This window comes from Sander vitreus, chromosome 4 (assembly GCF_031162955.1).
Source record: "Sander vitreus isolate 19-12246 chromosome 4, sanVit1, whole genome shotgun sequence".
NCBI classification, from domain to species: Eukaryota; Metazoa; Chordata; class Actinopteri; order Perciformes; family Percidae; genus Sander; species Sander vitreus.
In genome coordinates this window covers 9,074,099-9,088,382 of record NC_135858.1, presented here as the reverse complement: position 1 = coordinate 9,088,382, position 14,284 = coordinate 9,074,099, and the positions used below count along the sequence as shown (strand labels likewise).

At 43.7% G+C, this 14,284-nt stretch overlaps 1 protein-coding gene across 4 annotated transcripts in view; it reads left to right on the top strand.

The window, feature by feature from the left end:
* plxna1b (plexin A1b) overlaps positions 1-14,284 on the top strand; it is a 197,189-nt gene that overhangs the window by 30,433 nt on the left and 152,472 nt on the right. For all 4 annotated transcript variants that reach the window (XM_078248071.1, XM_078248069.1, XM_078248070.1 and 1 more), the window contains exon 2: positions 5,886-7,336. In XM_078248071.1, coding sequence (XP_078104197.1) covers positions 6,155-7,336 — 1,182 coding nt within the window. In that variant the 5' untranslated portion in view covers positions 5,886-6,154. The remainder of the gene's footprint in view (positions 1-5,885; positions 7,337-14,284) is intronic.

Genomic DNA, 14,284 nt, shown 5'->3' with positions numbered 1-14,284 from the left:
CTTTAATGATTGTTTATTATTATGTGTTTTATGAACCTGTGGCTCATGATTCTTTCAAAAACATTTAACAATCTCTGGATTCCATTATTCCATGGAACAGAGCTGAACAGCTTGTAAAGCGTCTGCTGTAAAGAAAGTATTTTTGGCTTACGTACTTGGGCAAAACTAATGCAGAACAAAGCAAGGACGATGTCTGAGACCAGTGTTTCTACTCCATAGCTTTTTCTCAACTCCTTCACGTCAAGGCTAGCTGCTAGACAGGTCAAGATCAGGTTTTATCACTTCAGCTGGGCTGATGGCTTGAAAGTCTGCCCAACAAGATGCTTTAAAGACAAGGGGCTTGTTCCAATGCCCGACTTTCTAACACACACACACACACACACACACACACGCACACACGCACACATGCACACACGCACGCACACGCTACTTTTGTACTCTGGAACAAGGCATTTGTTTTGGCAGGCCACCTGCCACAGAAAAAGGGCACCAGCACTTGTCCTCCGCTAAACAGATTTATGTTGGCACTAAAACAGAACTCATAAGGACTTTTTATACTCCTTAAGACTTGCCAGTCAGCTTGTTCCCCCAGCCAAGGCAGGAAAGGAAATGATACCAGATACCACAATATATAATACTGCTTTGTTGTCCGACCTCTTGAAAATTGGTCTTACCTCCTCTGAAATTTGTCTTGGCTTGCTGGATGACTTGAATTTGGCACTTTTAAGTGCTAGCTCATATTTCGGATATTCTTTTTTCATCACTAAATGCCCTTTTGTCAATTTTCTTGTTAATAAAGTAATGATATGAAGGAATGACACAAAAATGAATATCAGATCTTGGGCCAACGGTTTCTGGTTATATTGCCCCAAAGGGCACTCTAGAAATACTATCCATACTCCGTTATTAATACATATTCTGCTGTAATTCAGCTGTTATTAAAAAGTAGGGACCTTTTTGAACGGAAATCCCATGGACATTGACTAATGGCCTTATATATTTTTTGATAATATTCCAGTGGAACATTCTCTGATAATCCTCAGCCGATTGCTTTGTTGCCACCCCTTCCTTGCTTTGTTGCCACCCCTTCCTTGACATATGTCACACTGGTGGGCTAACCAGGCTGCAAATGACTAGTCTGCACCATGCCTACCTGGAGTGTGATGTGTGTCTGAGCACAGGCCTGAGATTGTATTTGCTCAAAGCACCAACATAGTTTGGAGAGCAACCCACATCCTCTACCCTGCAATAACTTCAGTCCGACTTTTTGTTTGTTTGTCTGTCTGTGAGTGTGTTGTCTGTCCAGGGATTGAGACCCATCCCTTTGCTTCAATCCATCCATCCGTCAGTGTGACGGGGGATGGTAATCCATTCTTCATATATGCAGATAGTGGCGGTGAGATTAGGCCGACCCTGGGAGAGGATTAAGGCTTCAGGGCTTGTCCCCCCCCTTCTATTTTACCTCCTCTCTAACCAACCACACTACACCATCCGCTTCCTGCCACCTCCTCGTGCTGTTAAATCCTTTACCCACCCCTCACCCATCTCTTTTTCCTCCCCTGGGCAATCTCCAATCTTTGGAGTGTGTTGGCTGCAGAGTGAAGAGGTGGGGGCGATTAAGAGAGTGGGTTTTGTACATGTGTGTTTAGATTTGCATGTGCATAATTCCTTGTGTTGTTTTGCATCTTTTTTCACGTGTGTGTGTGTGTGTGTGTGTGTGTGTGTGTGTGTGTGTGTGTGTGTGTGTATAGACCATTATTTTGTGCGCAGAGGAGAAGATATGCAGTTTGTGTGTGTGGGTTGAAGTGCACACAGTGTGTGTCTTTTAAATCATATTGCTTTCAATGAACTCCGAATTGTGAATTATGCTATGGTTGGGTTACAATAATTGACTTTGTGCATATATGAGACTTTGTGTGTCTTGAGAATTTGCATTAGTTTTCATAGCCGTATTCCCTTATTCTCACACATCCATCTCCCTTACTTTAAACCCTCAATTCCACCCTCTCACCTCGTCTTCTTATCCCAGATGTGACCCACATGTTGTGATGCAGTGCAGAGGGTAGAGGATTTGTCTGAGTGCTGCTCTTCTTCTTTCCTCATCATCATCCCTCTCTTGCCACCTTCTCCTCCTCTTTCTCCCCTCCAGTAGCGAGTGCTGTAATTGATATGCCACCGGCAATAAATCAGCACAGCTCTAGGGCTGAGGAGCGACCATTATCTGAACGGACAGGTTTATCTGCTTTGGAGAAGAGGAAGAGTTGATCCAGCTCAGCTCACAAGAGTCACCAACAGCTGACCAGCCTCTGAAATTTCCTCACAATGTATATGAGAACACCCCCCCCATCCCTTCTCAGAATTCCCGCCACTCTTTAGCATGTTTAGCAAATAAGCAAAATATAGTAAGGCTGAAAGCCCCATCCTTTCTACGCTTTTCCTCCTCTGTTATGTCTTCTCCCTCCCTTTCAATCCCTCATTCCAATTCCCAATGCCCATAGAGACACAGTACAGTCCTGTCAATTGATAGGGCGTCCCAATATCAAATCCAATCAACTTGGCCCCTTAAAGCCCGTCCTCTCTAATGCTTTTCCCTGATGTGATAACGGCCACGGCTCCCCCAGTATGGTGGCTGCCCATTCCCAAAGCCACAGACACGCTCCAGCCCAAAATGATTGACATGTTTTTCCTTGATGGTGCCAGATATGGCTCACAACCTTGTTTCAGCAGTCTTCCCACCATTTCACTTCAGCTCTGGAGGAAATTGAAATTGAAGAGGGTTTAGAGGGATAAGGAGGTATAGGGAAAACGGAGGAATTTAAGAAAAAAGAGGAATGTATGTAAGAAGCTAGGTGATTGACTATGTCCTCGACAGTTTGGCATTTCTGCCATGTTGGGGGGGAAGTGGAGGGATTGAGAAAGAGGTAGTTGGGGGCCCATTTGTGAAGACATTACTTCACTAACGTGTGTTGTGATGTCATTGTCTTATTACCGGGATAGATAACAAGCAGCCAGAGACCCCCAGATGCAATTTGTTGTGCGATTCACACTCTCTTACATCAAGCTGTGGCTGGCCTAAATGAAGAGGGATTACTGTAGGGACGATTTTTTTTTCACATTCTCATTCGTTCTTTATCAGGCTCTCGCATTTGCCCGCTCCCTCATTCTGCTTCTCTCACTTGGAAATGACAAAGGCAAATGAGGCAGCCGGCCTGCCTACGTGCCACCATGTTTTAAATTGGCATCTGCTTTTGTCACGCGGCGCGACTGTACCGTTGAGCAAGAAATTAGTTTTTTTATAGGCTGGCTGGTCACTTTATTGCGTCTGCTTATGTCGAAGGGGCCGCTGTCTGCGTCGAGTCGTTTTAATCTCACAGAGTGGAGAGTGAGGGTGTATCTGATAACTGCCTCTCAGGCCCTTCTGTCTGCAGTTACTACATTAAGGTACCTTGATCCCCGGGGCTACCCTGGTGTTTGATTCAAGCGCAGGAAGAGCTCTGATTAACTTAAAATGCAGCAGAAGTGCTGCCTTTTGTTTGGCTCCCTCTCTCGGTCTTTCTCTCCATGCAGTTTCTCCTCCTCTTTTTTTATCTCATTTGTCTTTCTTTTTTCTTAATCTGCTCCTCTTTCTCATCTTGCTTTTTCTCTCTCCTATACGTCTTGTCCCGGCCTTTCAATTGTGGAAATTGGATGACACCACCTCTCCCTGAACCTTGCCAGCTTTGTCTCAGCTGAGCTATGGTTTGCTATTCCATGAACATCGCCACTACTATTTCTCTTCTCTCTCTCTCTCTCTCTCTCTCTCTCTCTCTCTCTCTCTCTCTCTCTCTCTCTCTCTCTCTCTCTTATTCATTTCTCTCATTCATTTCTCTCTCACACACTATTTGCAGCAGCAGCGACTAAAATTTATGTGCAATTTAATGACTCCTCTTACTGAGGTGTTTAATTCTTTCATTACTTCCAAAAGGGCATTTTTCTCCCTCAGTGTTTAAAACACCCACCCATTCATCCCTCAGTGCTTGGTAAACTAACCACACTGCCTGACCTGTATGCTTGGTGATTGATAGACGGATAGCCTTGCTCCTGTGGCTCACCACATGGAGAGCAGGAGGCGCAAACCAAGATAAGGAGAAAACAAAAGGAAAACCCTACATTCCTCTTCGCCTTTCCCCCCTCTATCATTTTTTGGGATTTTCCTCTATCTTTATCTTATGTTTTTGCCTCCTTTATCTCACCATCTTCCTACCCTCCTCATCTCTCTATAGTGTGTCTCATCTTTTCTGATTTGGCGTGGTCATAAACAGCTCTTCTTGCAGACACTTTGATAGTCAAGGTGAAATTGAAGCATGGGGTCCATGGGGGAGAGTTGCGTCCTGTTTTGCATAATCAGCATTTACAGGAGAACTAATGTCCCAGTATTACAGGAACATGATTGGCCTGTCAAGCAGCAGCACAGGCCCGGCAAACCCTGTTCCTCATCATCATCGTATTGCCGTTGGAGGACGCCCAAAGGAGCAAATACTCTCCCTTTTGACTCCTCCTTTTCTCCTCCTCCCTGTCCTTTACGCGTAAAAAAACCTCCATCCTATAAATTATTTCACTCCTGCCCTTTATTGTACCGCCTCCGTTGTCTGCATCCCAGGTTGTCAAGAGATACCAGCTATGGGGTACAGTGTGTGCTGTGTGAAATATATGTGTGTATTCAGGAGAAGCTCATAAATGAAAGCAGACCTAAGTAAATGTATATTTGTCGTTTATCAGAATTAGCTGGTATGAGAGGTAAATGACAGCAGTGAGGAAGGAAGTTGGGCCATACCACTGAAATGTGGGCAGTGTTGGGCTACATTAAGACTGAAACTGTGTAAAGAAAGAAACCCAAGTGGATACGTTGGTGCAGGCATGTTGCCACAGGTATTTTATCTGCTATGTTTGCTTAAATGTATTTGATTTCCCACTGCAATACGTTTCCGGATACTTTTGTTGCAGCAGAAGTTGAGCTAGGTCCAACTTTTTTACCGGAGGGGTCTATATCAAAAGAACTATGAGGTCGGCCTTTTTGATGCAGTACAATTGTCTGTCTGAGCATTGCTTTAATCATATAGGTAACTGAATAGCAAGAGACAGGCATGTTTTGAGTATACGGACCGTGATTGATGTTTGAAGAGACAGGGCAGGATTGGCTGTGAAAGAGTGTTGTATTATTTGGGGACCTTTTCAAAAAGAAGAATCATGCTGAATTTCCAGCATACATCTCAGTCAAGGGAGTTTATATTTATCTCTGCTGAAGTTATATTTGTCCTTATGTATAGTTTGTTGTGTGATCGTAGCTCCCTGAGGGAAGGCAGTGTGTCTTGCGACCTGCTGTACTGCCATGGGAGCCTGATGCCTGGATACAGTTGCCAGAACTGCAAGCGTAATTACAATAAGGGGTTACTGTATATAGTGTGTTGATACCATTGAAACCATGGCAGGAAAGCCTTCGAGCAAACTTGGCTATAAATTGCTTGCTGTCAATTTAACAGTGCCCACTGGCACCTTTTCAAACGCATGCCTCCTCCAAAGCCACCATGGCAAAGTTAAAAGTTATGAAATATTAAAGAGTTCAATGTTGTGAGTCTATAACTCATTTCAGCAAGACTCCCATTATGTATACAGAGCCTTTAATAATCGGCCCATGCCTCCCCTGCTATCTTCACTCATAATTAAATGCAGACAGCCATTTGCCTTCCAGACTTGATTTGATATTATTTATTTATCACTGGGGCAAATGTCAGCTTGATTTTTTTTCTTCTAATTTTGGCTTTGCAATTTGTGTCTCTGCTTGATGCATAATCAATACGAAATGTTCCTTAGACGCTCACTGTGTTTTCTTTCTTTCTGCCTTCCAGGGCTCCCACCTCGTGCCTCTGTGGATGATGTTCCTGATGACGGCTTGCAACGCTGAGAACAGGACAGTGAATTAGGAGTTTTGTTGCCCCTCCCTTTATCCTTCTCTCTATCCCTCAAAACTGTCCTCCCTTATTCCTTGACAGAAGAGCATAAAACGAAAGAAAATCCTGACTCGGGTCTTGGTACCAGAGCTTGTAGTCCTCCTCCTCCTCCTCCTCTCTTTTTCCTTCTCCAACCCCCCTAAGCCTTGCCTCTAGACGGCCCAGATATGTGCCCCCTAGCTCGGTCAGTGGCTTCCCCTGGCCAGGGGAACTTGTTCCTCCTCTTGGGGCTTTTGCTTATCATGAGCTCATCCTTCTCTGGAGGCCAACCCCCACCCTTCAAACGATTTTCCCCTGCTGACTGGGGGCTTACACATCTGGCCATCCACAACAAAACTGGAGAAGTCTACGTGGGAGCTGTCAACTGGATTTTCAAGCTGTCTAGCAACCTGACCAAACTACGCAGCCACATGACTGGCCCAGTGGTGGACAATGAGAAGTGCTACCCTCCGCCCAGTGTCCAGTCCTGCCCTCATGACCTGGCCCAGACCCCCAATGTGAACAAGCTTCTTCTCATAGACTACGCACAGAACCGCCTCATTGCCTGTGGCAGCACTTCGCAGGGGATCTGCCAGTTCCTACGTCTGGATGACCTCTTTAAGCTTGGCGAGCCCCACCACCGCAAGGAGCACTACCTTTCCAGTATGGCAGAGTCGGGCACCATGTCCGGGGTCATCATAAGCTCCCCCCACAGTCCGACCAGCAAACTTTTCATCGGAACCCCCATTGATGGCAAGTCTGAGTACTTCCCCACATTGTCCAGCCGCAAGCTGATGGAGAATGAAGAAAATGCAGACATGTTCAGCTTTGTCTATCAGGATGAGTTTGTCTCCTCTCAGCTGAAGATTCCCTCTGACACTTTGTCCAAGTTCCCTGCTTTCGACATCTATTATGTTTACAGCTTCAGCAGCGAGCAGTTTGTCTATTATCTAACAATGCAGCTGGATACCCAATTGACTTCACCTGATGCCAGTGGAGAGCAGTTCTTCACCTCGAAAATTGTCCGCCTCTGCGTGGACGACCCCAAGTTTTACTCCTACGTTGAGTTCCCCATTGGCTGCACAAAAGATGGGGTAGAATACCGCCTGGTGCAGGATGCCTTCTTGGCTCGTCCAGGCCGGCAGCTGGCCAACTCTCTGGGGATCTCTGAGAATGAAGACATCCTCTTCACAGTCTTCTCTCAGGGTCAGAAGAATCGGGCCAAACCACCCAAAGAGTCAGCATTGTGCCTGTTCACCCTCAGGAGGATAAAGGAGAAGATCAAAGAAAGAATTCAGTCCTGCTACAAGGGATATGGGAAACTCTCCTTACCCTGGCTGCTCAACAAGGAGCTCGCCTGCATCAACTCGGTAAGCTCAAATCTGCTTTTTGAATTCTCTAGAGTACTTACTTTCTTTACAGCCTTTTTCCTTATAGTGAATCCGTTTACTTATCAAGGCACAAATATTGTGTTCCGAAGGTAAAATGTTGACATCGATGCAGACTGCATTAGCATTAGCGTTAGTTGGATCTTTAGGAACCAGCGTAATGGAAAAGTACAACACCATTGCTTTTGGCAAACGTGCAATACCTTTTCTCAAGACTGAAAATGTTTTTGTTAACATACATGAGTATACTAGGGCTGTCAATCGATTAAAACATTTAATCTAATTAATTACATACTCTGTGATTAATTAATCGAAATGAATCGCATACATAATTAACGGTGCCTGAACCGATACTTTTTAAGAAAGTAAAAAAAGAAAAGAAAAAAAAAGGGTACTAAACAACAGTTGGTGACATTAAAGAATGGCTTGTTTATTGCTAAGGTCATATGGTCAAAATTAAATGATTTAATAATAATGTATAACAATAACAATAACTCATTTCACTAGTAAATTGCTGTTGAACGACAAAAACAGCAACCAGGGTAAAGGACATTTACAATAACTTCAAATGCACCACAAGGCTGTAGTTTACCAGTTTCATTGAACGCACCGTCTGTGTTGTTTTTCCGACGGCAGCTGCAGATTGTTACATACCGGTGTTGAATCCTCTACAGTAAAACACAGTCACACTTTACACCGTTTAGCATTAGCTGTCAGCATTTTAACCGTGTTTAATCCAGCTACTAGCTAGCGGTAGGCTAACGTTAGCTGCTGTTGAGTATAGTGTTAACTAGCGTCACGTGCAGCGGTGTTTGTGTTGTAACGTAACGTCTGTTTCAGAGCATCAGCGAGAAGCGCAGACATATCAGTGGCACCAGATTTCAGTAGCCAGGGTTGGCAGGAAGAAGAAGAAGTAAATGTTCCAATTAATGATCCAGGTAGCGCATTCTCGTCTCCCTCCTTCATTTTACAGTCCAATGGTGGCTAGAACGGCTCCGGGTCAAAGGTCAATATGGAATGGATTAATCTGCGTTATTTTTTCTCAGAATAATCAGTCGAAATTATTATATAATTATTTTGACAGCCCTAGAGTATACACACATAAAGTAGACATTCAAATATTTAAAACTAGTCCTGATGTCGGCGAGTGTCCCTGAAACAGTCTGCTCATTCATAAGGACCACTGCTACAGTCCTGCACTGGTTAATGTAGTATGAACATCTCTTACTTCTTTCTCCTGCTGTCTTCTATTTCACTTTTTTTTCTGCTCATTTTTCCTCTCCCCACAACCTCTTGGTGCTTTGATTTAGTCAGACAGGGGACATCATTAGCCCAGTCCTCTGGATTTGTGAAATGTCACTCAAGTAGCTCTCTCATACACAAACACATACACATACGTACACACAGTATGGTTCGGTGCACTACAGTGTGAGATCCTGAGGGATAGCATGAGCTAGTCTTGGCTTTACCTAACTGATCCACAATGCATGGCCCTGCATGCGTTACAGAGGATCCCGCTCACACAGACACACACACACACACACATGCACTCACACTGGAGACCTTAAGGAACTGCACAACAGCACACACTCTAGTTTTCTCTATTGTGAACATATATATACCTGCTCACATACTTTTATTATTATGCCTCATTCTCTTGTCTCCTTGCTTACCCACTCTCTCCAGGCTGTATCTGCCGTAGGCCTCTTATGTCTTTGATCCATCTATTAGTGTTAAGTGTACCTCAGTCTACGTTAACCACCCGTCTCAGTAACATCGTTTTCAGTGACATCATTTTCCGGCCACGCATCATTCACCCTGTGATGCAACTAAGGAGTGGGATACTAAGACAAGAATTTCTCTGCATAGGTCTTTATTAGCTTGAGTGCACAGTTGTGTTTTGTAGCATAAGTGATGTGAATGACCCAGCAAAGTCCTCTTCCACATCCTTTTCTTCCTCTCTTTTGCCACCTGATGTAGATGTAGTCTCTTTCCTGCGCAGTAGTTGTCTTCATTCTTTTTTTGTGCTTTTCTTTCTTTGTGCCAATCACACTGACAATAGCTCTGAGGCAACAAAGCAGGCTATCTCATTTATTTCAATTAGACCTTTGCACTGGTGCAGCAGGAGCTCTTGGTGCAGGGTGCTGTACAAATCGCAGGTAAGTACAGCAAAGAATTTGACTTTGCCTTTGTATGCGGTGCAGTGCAACATCATCCGGTAGCTCTCTGTTTTGGCCAGTTAAATACTGTACTGTATGTGCAAATGCACACGGTAGGCAGATAATGGCATTGCTGATATGCTGCTTACCTCATCAGCATTTAGCTAGAGGGGAAAATTATTGCCATCATGATAACTCTCAATAGATGGACTATGAGACCTCCAAAGGAGTGTAAATGGTTGTGTAGTTTGGGTTTTTCCTGGCTCAGAATGGGCCGTTTGGGGGTGGGGGGGAGACTACGCACGGCAGTAAGCATTACCGGTCCACATACAATAAAGGCAATGAGTCTGTGTTACCTTATTTTTTATTTTAGATTTTTTTTTGGGGCATTTTTAGGCCTTTATTATGACAGGACAGCTTAGACACGAAAGGGGAGAGAGAAGGTAATGACATGCAGCAAATGGCCGCAGGTTGGGGTCGAAGCTGTAGCCGCTGCATCGAGGACTGAGCCTCTGTATATGGCGCACGTTCTACCAGGTGAGCTGCCCAGGCGCCCAGTGTGTTACCTTATTTGACAGAAATCTATGCATTTACCTGTTATTGCTAACAATTTAATAAACAAAAATGTATATTATGCTTGAGTTAATAAAACCCCAGTTAACAAAACTGGTAAAAAATGATATTAATATTTGAATAAATCAACGGGAATCTCCTATTCAAGTTTATGTTCTGCTTTTTCAACGTTGTTTGGTGAATTGCTCTTAAACACATTTAGAGAGGATTTGAATTGCCATTTTTGTTCTCAGTTCTTACCATTTTGGTACTGGTGATTGTCCTTTGGGGCTGGCGAAAACCTCTTTGGGGGGGGTGCCAAAAGTTTCTCTATGCAGGAAAATCCCTGGCAGTGTGTTTGCTTTTGATAAGGCCCCAAACTAGACATACTGGTTTGCATTTCTCCTAACTCGGCCTTACCAACGCAGCCTGTAGACCATTTAACTTGTTATAGCAGGGAAAGCACATGTGAAACCAATAATATTAAGGAGGGCTTCCACTTAAGTGTCCCAAGACATACTTGTGAGCCAGCATGCATTGTGAGTTTTGTTCATTTGTTACAGTTATTTTGCAGAAAGAGCATCCAACCGTAACCTCTCACTCAGAATGTATCACCAGTTAAACATCTTCTCAAAAAACTCTTGTCCCATATAAGCTGTCAGCAATGATGATGTAATAGCCTCAGAGATAAGCTGATTGGCTGACCCCACAACAGCAGCAAGGCTTGGAGGGCTCAGGTTCAGGTTAATGACGTCTGCCACGTTGCCCCTAAGCAGTGACCTAATGTCAGCTGCCCACCACTGACCGTAACCCCAGTCAGTGATCTGAGCGACCTTAAATCCGACCTATGATGCCTGATATCATTTTTCAGTGTGGGAGCTGGTGCTGTGCAACATGACACAGACAAGGCTGAATCAGACAGCAGAAGGGAAATGGCAAAAGAAGTTGAGAGTTGTACTAGCCAGCTAATAGAAGCCATTCTCCTACTAGTGGAATTAGTTTGACTATAAGTAAAGGACTAACCTACAAAACGATTCTCCCCATCCTTATTTCTCCAGCTGATCTAGGTATATAAACTGGTAATCTCCTGATCCACAGCTCTCTAAGCTACTGGTGTTTGGCACTGAACCCCACCCAGATTTCCAAGCTACTCAAGGAATTCAAACGCGCTTCTCTAACCTCTAGGCTACAAAGTCTCAACTGCAGTGTGGGAAAGGCTGTGTGATGTGGGGGTGGAGGGCGAATACGTTTAGGTTGACCCTGCCATAGAGCGGTGAAGAGGGCAAGGCGGGAGGGGGCAGGGGCTGGACAGCTGTTAGCTACACAGCCATGATGGATGGCCAGGCTCTCTGTCATCTCCCTGTGTTGTCATATTTGTGCTGGATCATAATCTCTAGCTTGTAGCCGTCATTATGGTGATGTGTTTATGGGTACAGTGAGATGGTGGCTGTTTGGGCATATTAGAAGCAGCTCTGGTATAAAAAGATGTGGGTTACACACGCGTGCACGCACGTCCACACATATACACCATTCATCACTACAGCCCTCTTACCTGGCTATATTTATCTTTTGTGTGTATATGCGCCCATGTGTTTGTGTGTCTCTGTTTTGTCCCTGAGCTTTATTAGTGAACCCCCGACCTTCTCCCCTGTTGGAGAGTGGATCAATACAAACCATTTCCACACAGGGAGAGAGAGAGAGAGAGACAAGAGAAAGGTGAGCATAAGAAAGGATGAATGAGTTTCAGGAGGTAAATGAGAAAGATGGCAGGTGGAACCAGAGAGAGGGACTGGAGAGAAAGAAAGAGTTGCAGGACGTGGGCAGGCGTAAAAATTAGAGGACACAAGGGAGTCCGAGAGAGTAAGAGTTAGATGCCAAAGCAGGGCACAGGAGAGAGAGAGAGCGAAAGAGAATTTGAAGGATGGTGTTGAGGAAATGAGAGAGACAGAGAGAGTGTGAAAATTCACAAAGCGAGCCACAGAAGATGCTTGAAGGAAAAAGGTAAGAGATTGAGAAAGAAAGCACAAAAAGGAGGAAAAGGCAGCAGTGTTGATGACTCTGTCCAGAATTCCGGCAAATTGGCAAGTTTCTCAAACCTGGTCTGTAGCACTGAGTGTACACATTGCTATGACCATGCCTAGATTTGTGCATTTTTAACGTGTCTGCACTTTTAAATCTGCAGCGGTTTTAAATCTGATTTTCAACAGTTTTTCTGTGTGATTTTATAGTTTTTAGACTTGACAAAAGCAGTCAGATTCCAATCGGTGTAAAAAAGTGCTCATAACTACACATAACCATAGCTAGCAAGGCAGGGATTTAAAGAAGAATGGGGATTTTACTGAAAGAGGAATAAACAGATAAAATGGCATGAAGGGAGAGACGGAGAGAACAAAACCAGCCAAGGAGAGAGCAGCAAGCCTTTTACAGCCAGGGTGTGCTTGAAGGAGAGGCAGTGATTCACCGACGGCGAGAAGAGGAAGACAAGAGGAAGAGTGATAGCCCCAGAAATCTTTTCGCCACCACTGCCAAGAACAGCGGGAGAAAAGGGCGGATGACAGAACGAGGGGAGATAGAGGGAGGAGAGGAGAGGTTGATTGACCGCTGGCTGCTGCACAAATAATATCGGTGTCCGTCACCTGGCCAGCACACTGTCCTCTTCAGCGGCACAGCTCTCTGTCATGTCGTGTGTGTGTGTGTGTGTGTGTGTGTGTGTGTTAGCTCATCTGACAGGGTGTGTATATCTAGGTGTAGGTGGTATAATAAGGAGGATTCAGGAACACAACAAAAGTATTTTGGTGTTTAATATCACTGAATTTATAGAGGTGTCCTGCAGTTAGAGGAAGTCAGGGGATCTTTTTCCTTAGGGGTCACTTTGCAGATATATTTTCTTACTAACATTAAATGGTGATTTCCAGCAGCTTTTTCTCCACAGCATGCAAAACATTCAACTAGCCAGCTGTAACCTTTTCCGTTAGTAGAAAACACTTATTTAGTTATAGAAAGTCATAGAAAAGTCATGGAATTTAACATTGGGGAAGCACAGGGAACTGTGGTCATATTAGCTTGAGCACACTACACAACAGTTATTGGTAGAGATGTCCCATGACAGTCTGAAATATTTGCTGATCAAGGCACTTTCTAATTGCTTAGCATTTTTTTTGGTATGCCTTTCACATTCTGATGTTGGTCAAACATTTTTAATTGCTTATTTAGTTAATGCTGAATATGAAGACGGGCCGTCCAAATCCTGCCCACTCCTTCCTGCGGCCTTCAGTTTCAATAGCATACCTTTTCCCATGGAAATGATACAAAACACCGTTGCAATCCATTGAAGCAAGCTGTGAAACGGACTGTATTTTGTTAATACAGGGCAATGAAGCTGTTAAAAATAAACTGTTTGGCCTTACTAATTGTAGGCTATGTAAGCTTACTTTAACTAATAAGGGTGTTAATAATTAACCATTTAACCATTAAAGTGACTGGACTAAACTGACAATATGTAGTTTGACCGATTTAATACCATCAGTTGAACAGTTAAAAACAATATTATTTAAAAACAATTACAAAAAGTTTGTTGCATGGTCACACGGACACACAAGCGGTTGCAGGAAAGTGGCCGCATGTTAGGGCGGCTCAATTAGGGGAAAAAATCCTAATCACCATTATTTTGTGATTATTGAAAATCAATATTGAATCATTGGAATATTTAACACGATTACTCATTGACTCTATTTGAGTTATTGCATGAACTTAAAAAACAGTGAAAAGACAGTTAAAACAGTTTAACAAATTGACAGTGAAAACACCTTGAATTGTGAAATTTCCCTTAATACTTTACCCCTTGGAACTTTTTTTCCCATTCGGAACACATGACAAAATAAGAGTTTATTTGCAAACACAGAGTTTGCACGCAACACAGAGGCTCCGCGACTGGTCCGAGAGTATGTCCGGCGGCTGAACTGGGGCTCAGTTGTTTGCTTGTCGGTTAACAGTCTTTTCTATCCGCTGCAGCTTTAACTAATCATCTAGAAAAATAGAAATATTGGTTGAGTTTAGATAAAAAAAAAAAAAAAAAAAAATGTTTTGGACATTCCTTTTGCTCGCTGGAAGCACCATTTGTACTTGTCTCTACATGAGGCTCATACTTGACACAATACTATTCAAAGTACCAAGCTTTCTCTCGATCACCAGATGGATGGTGATGTTTTGACCTTTGTCA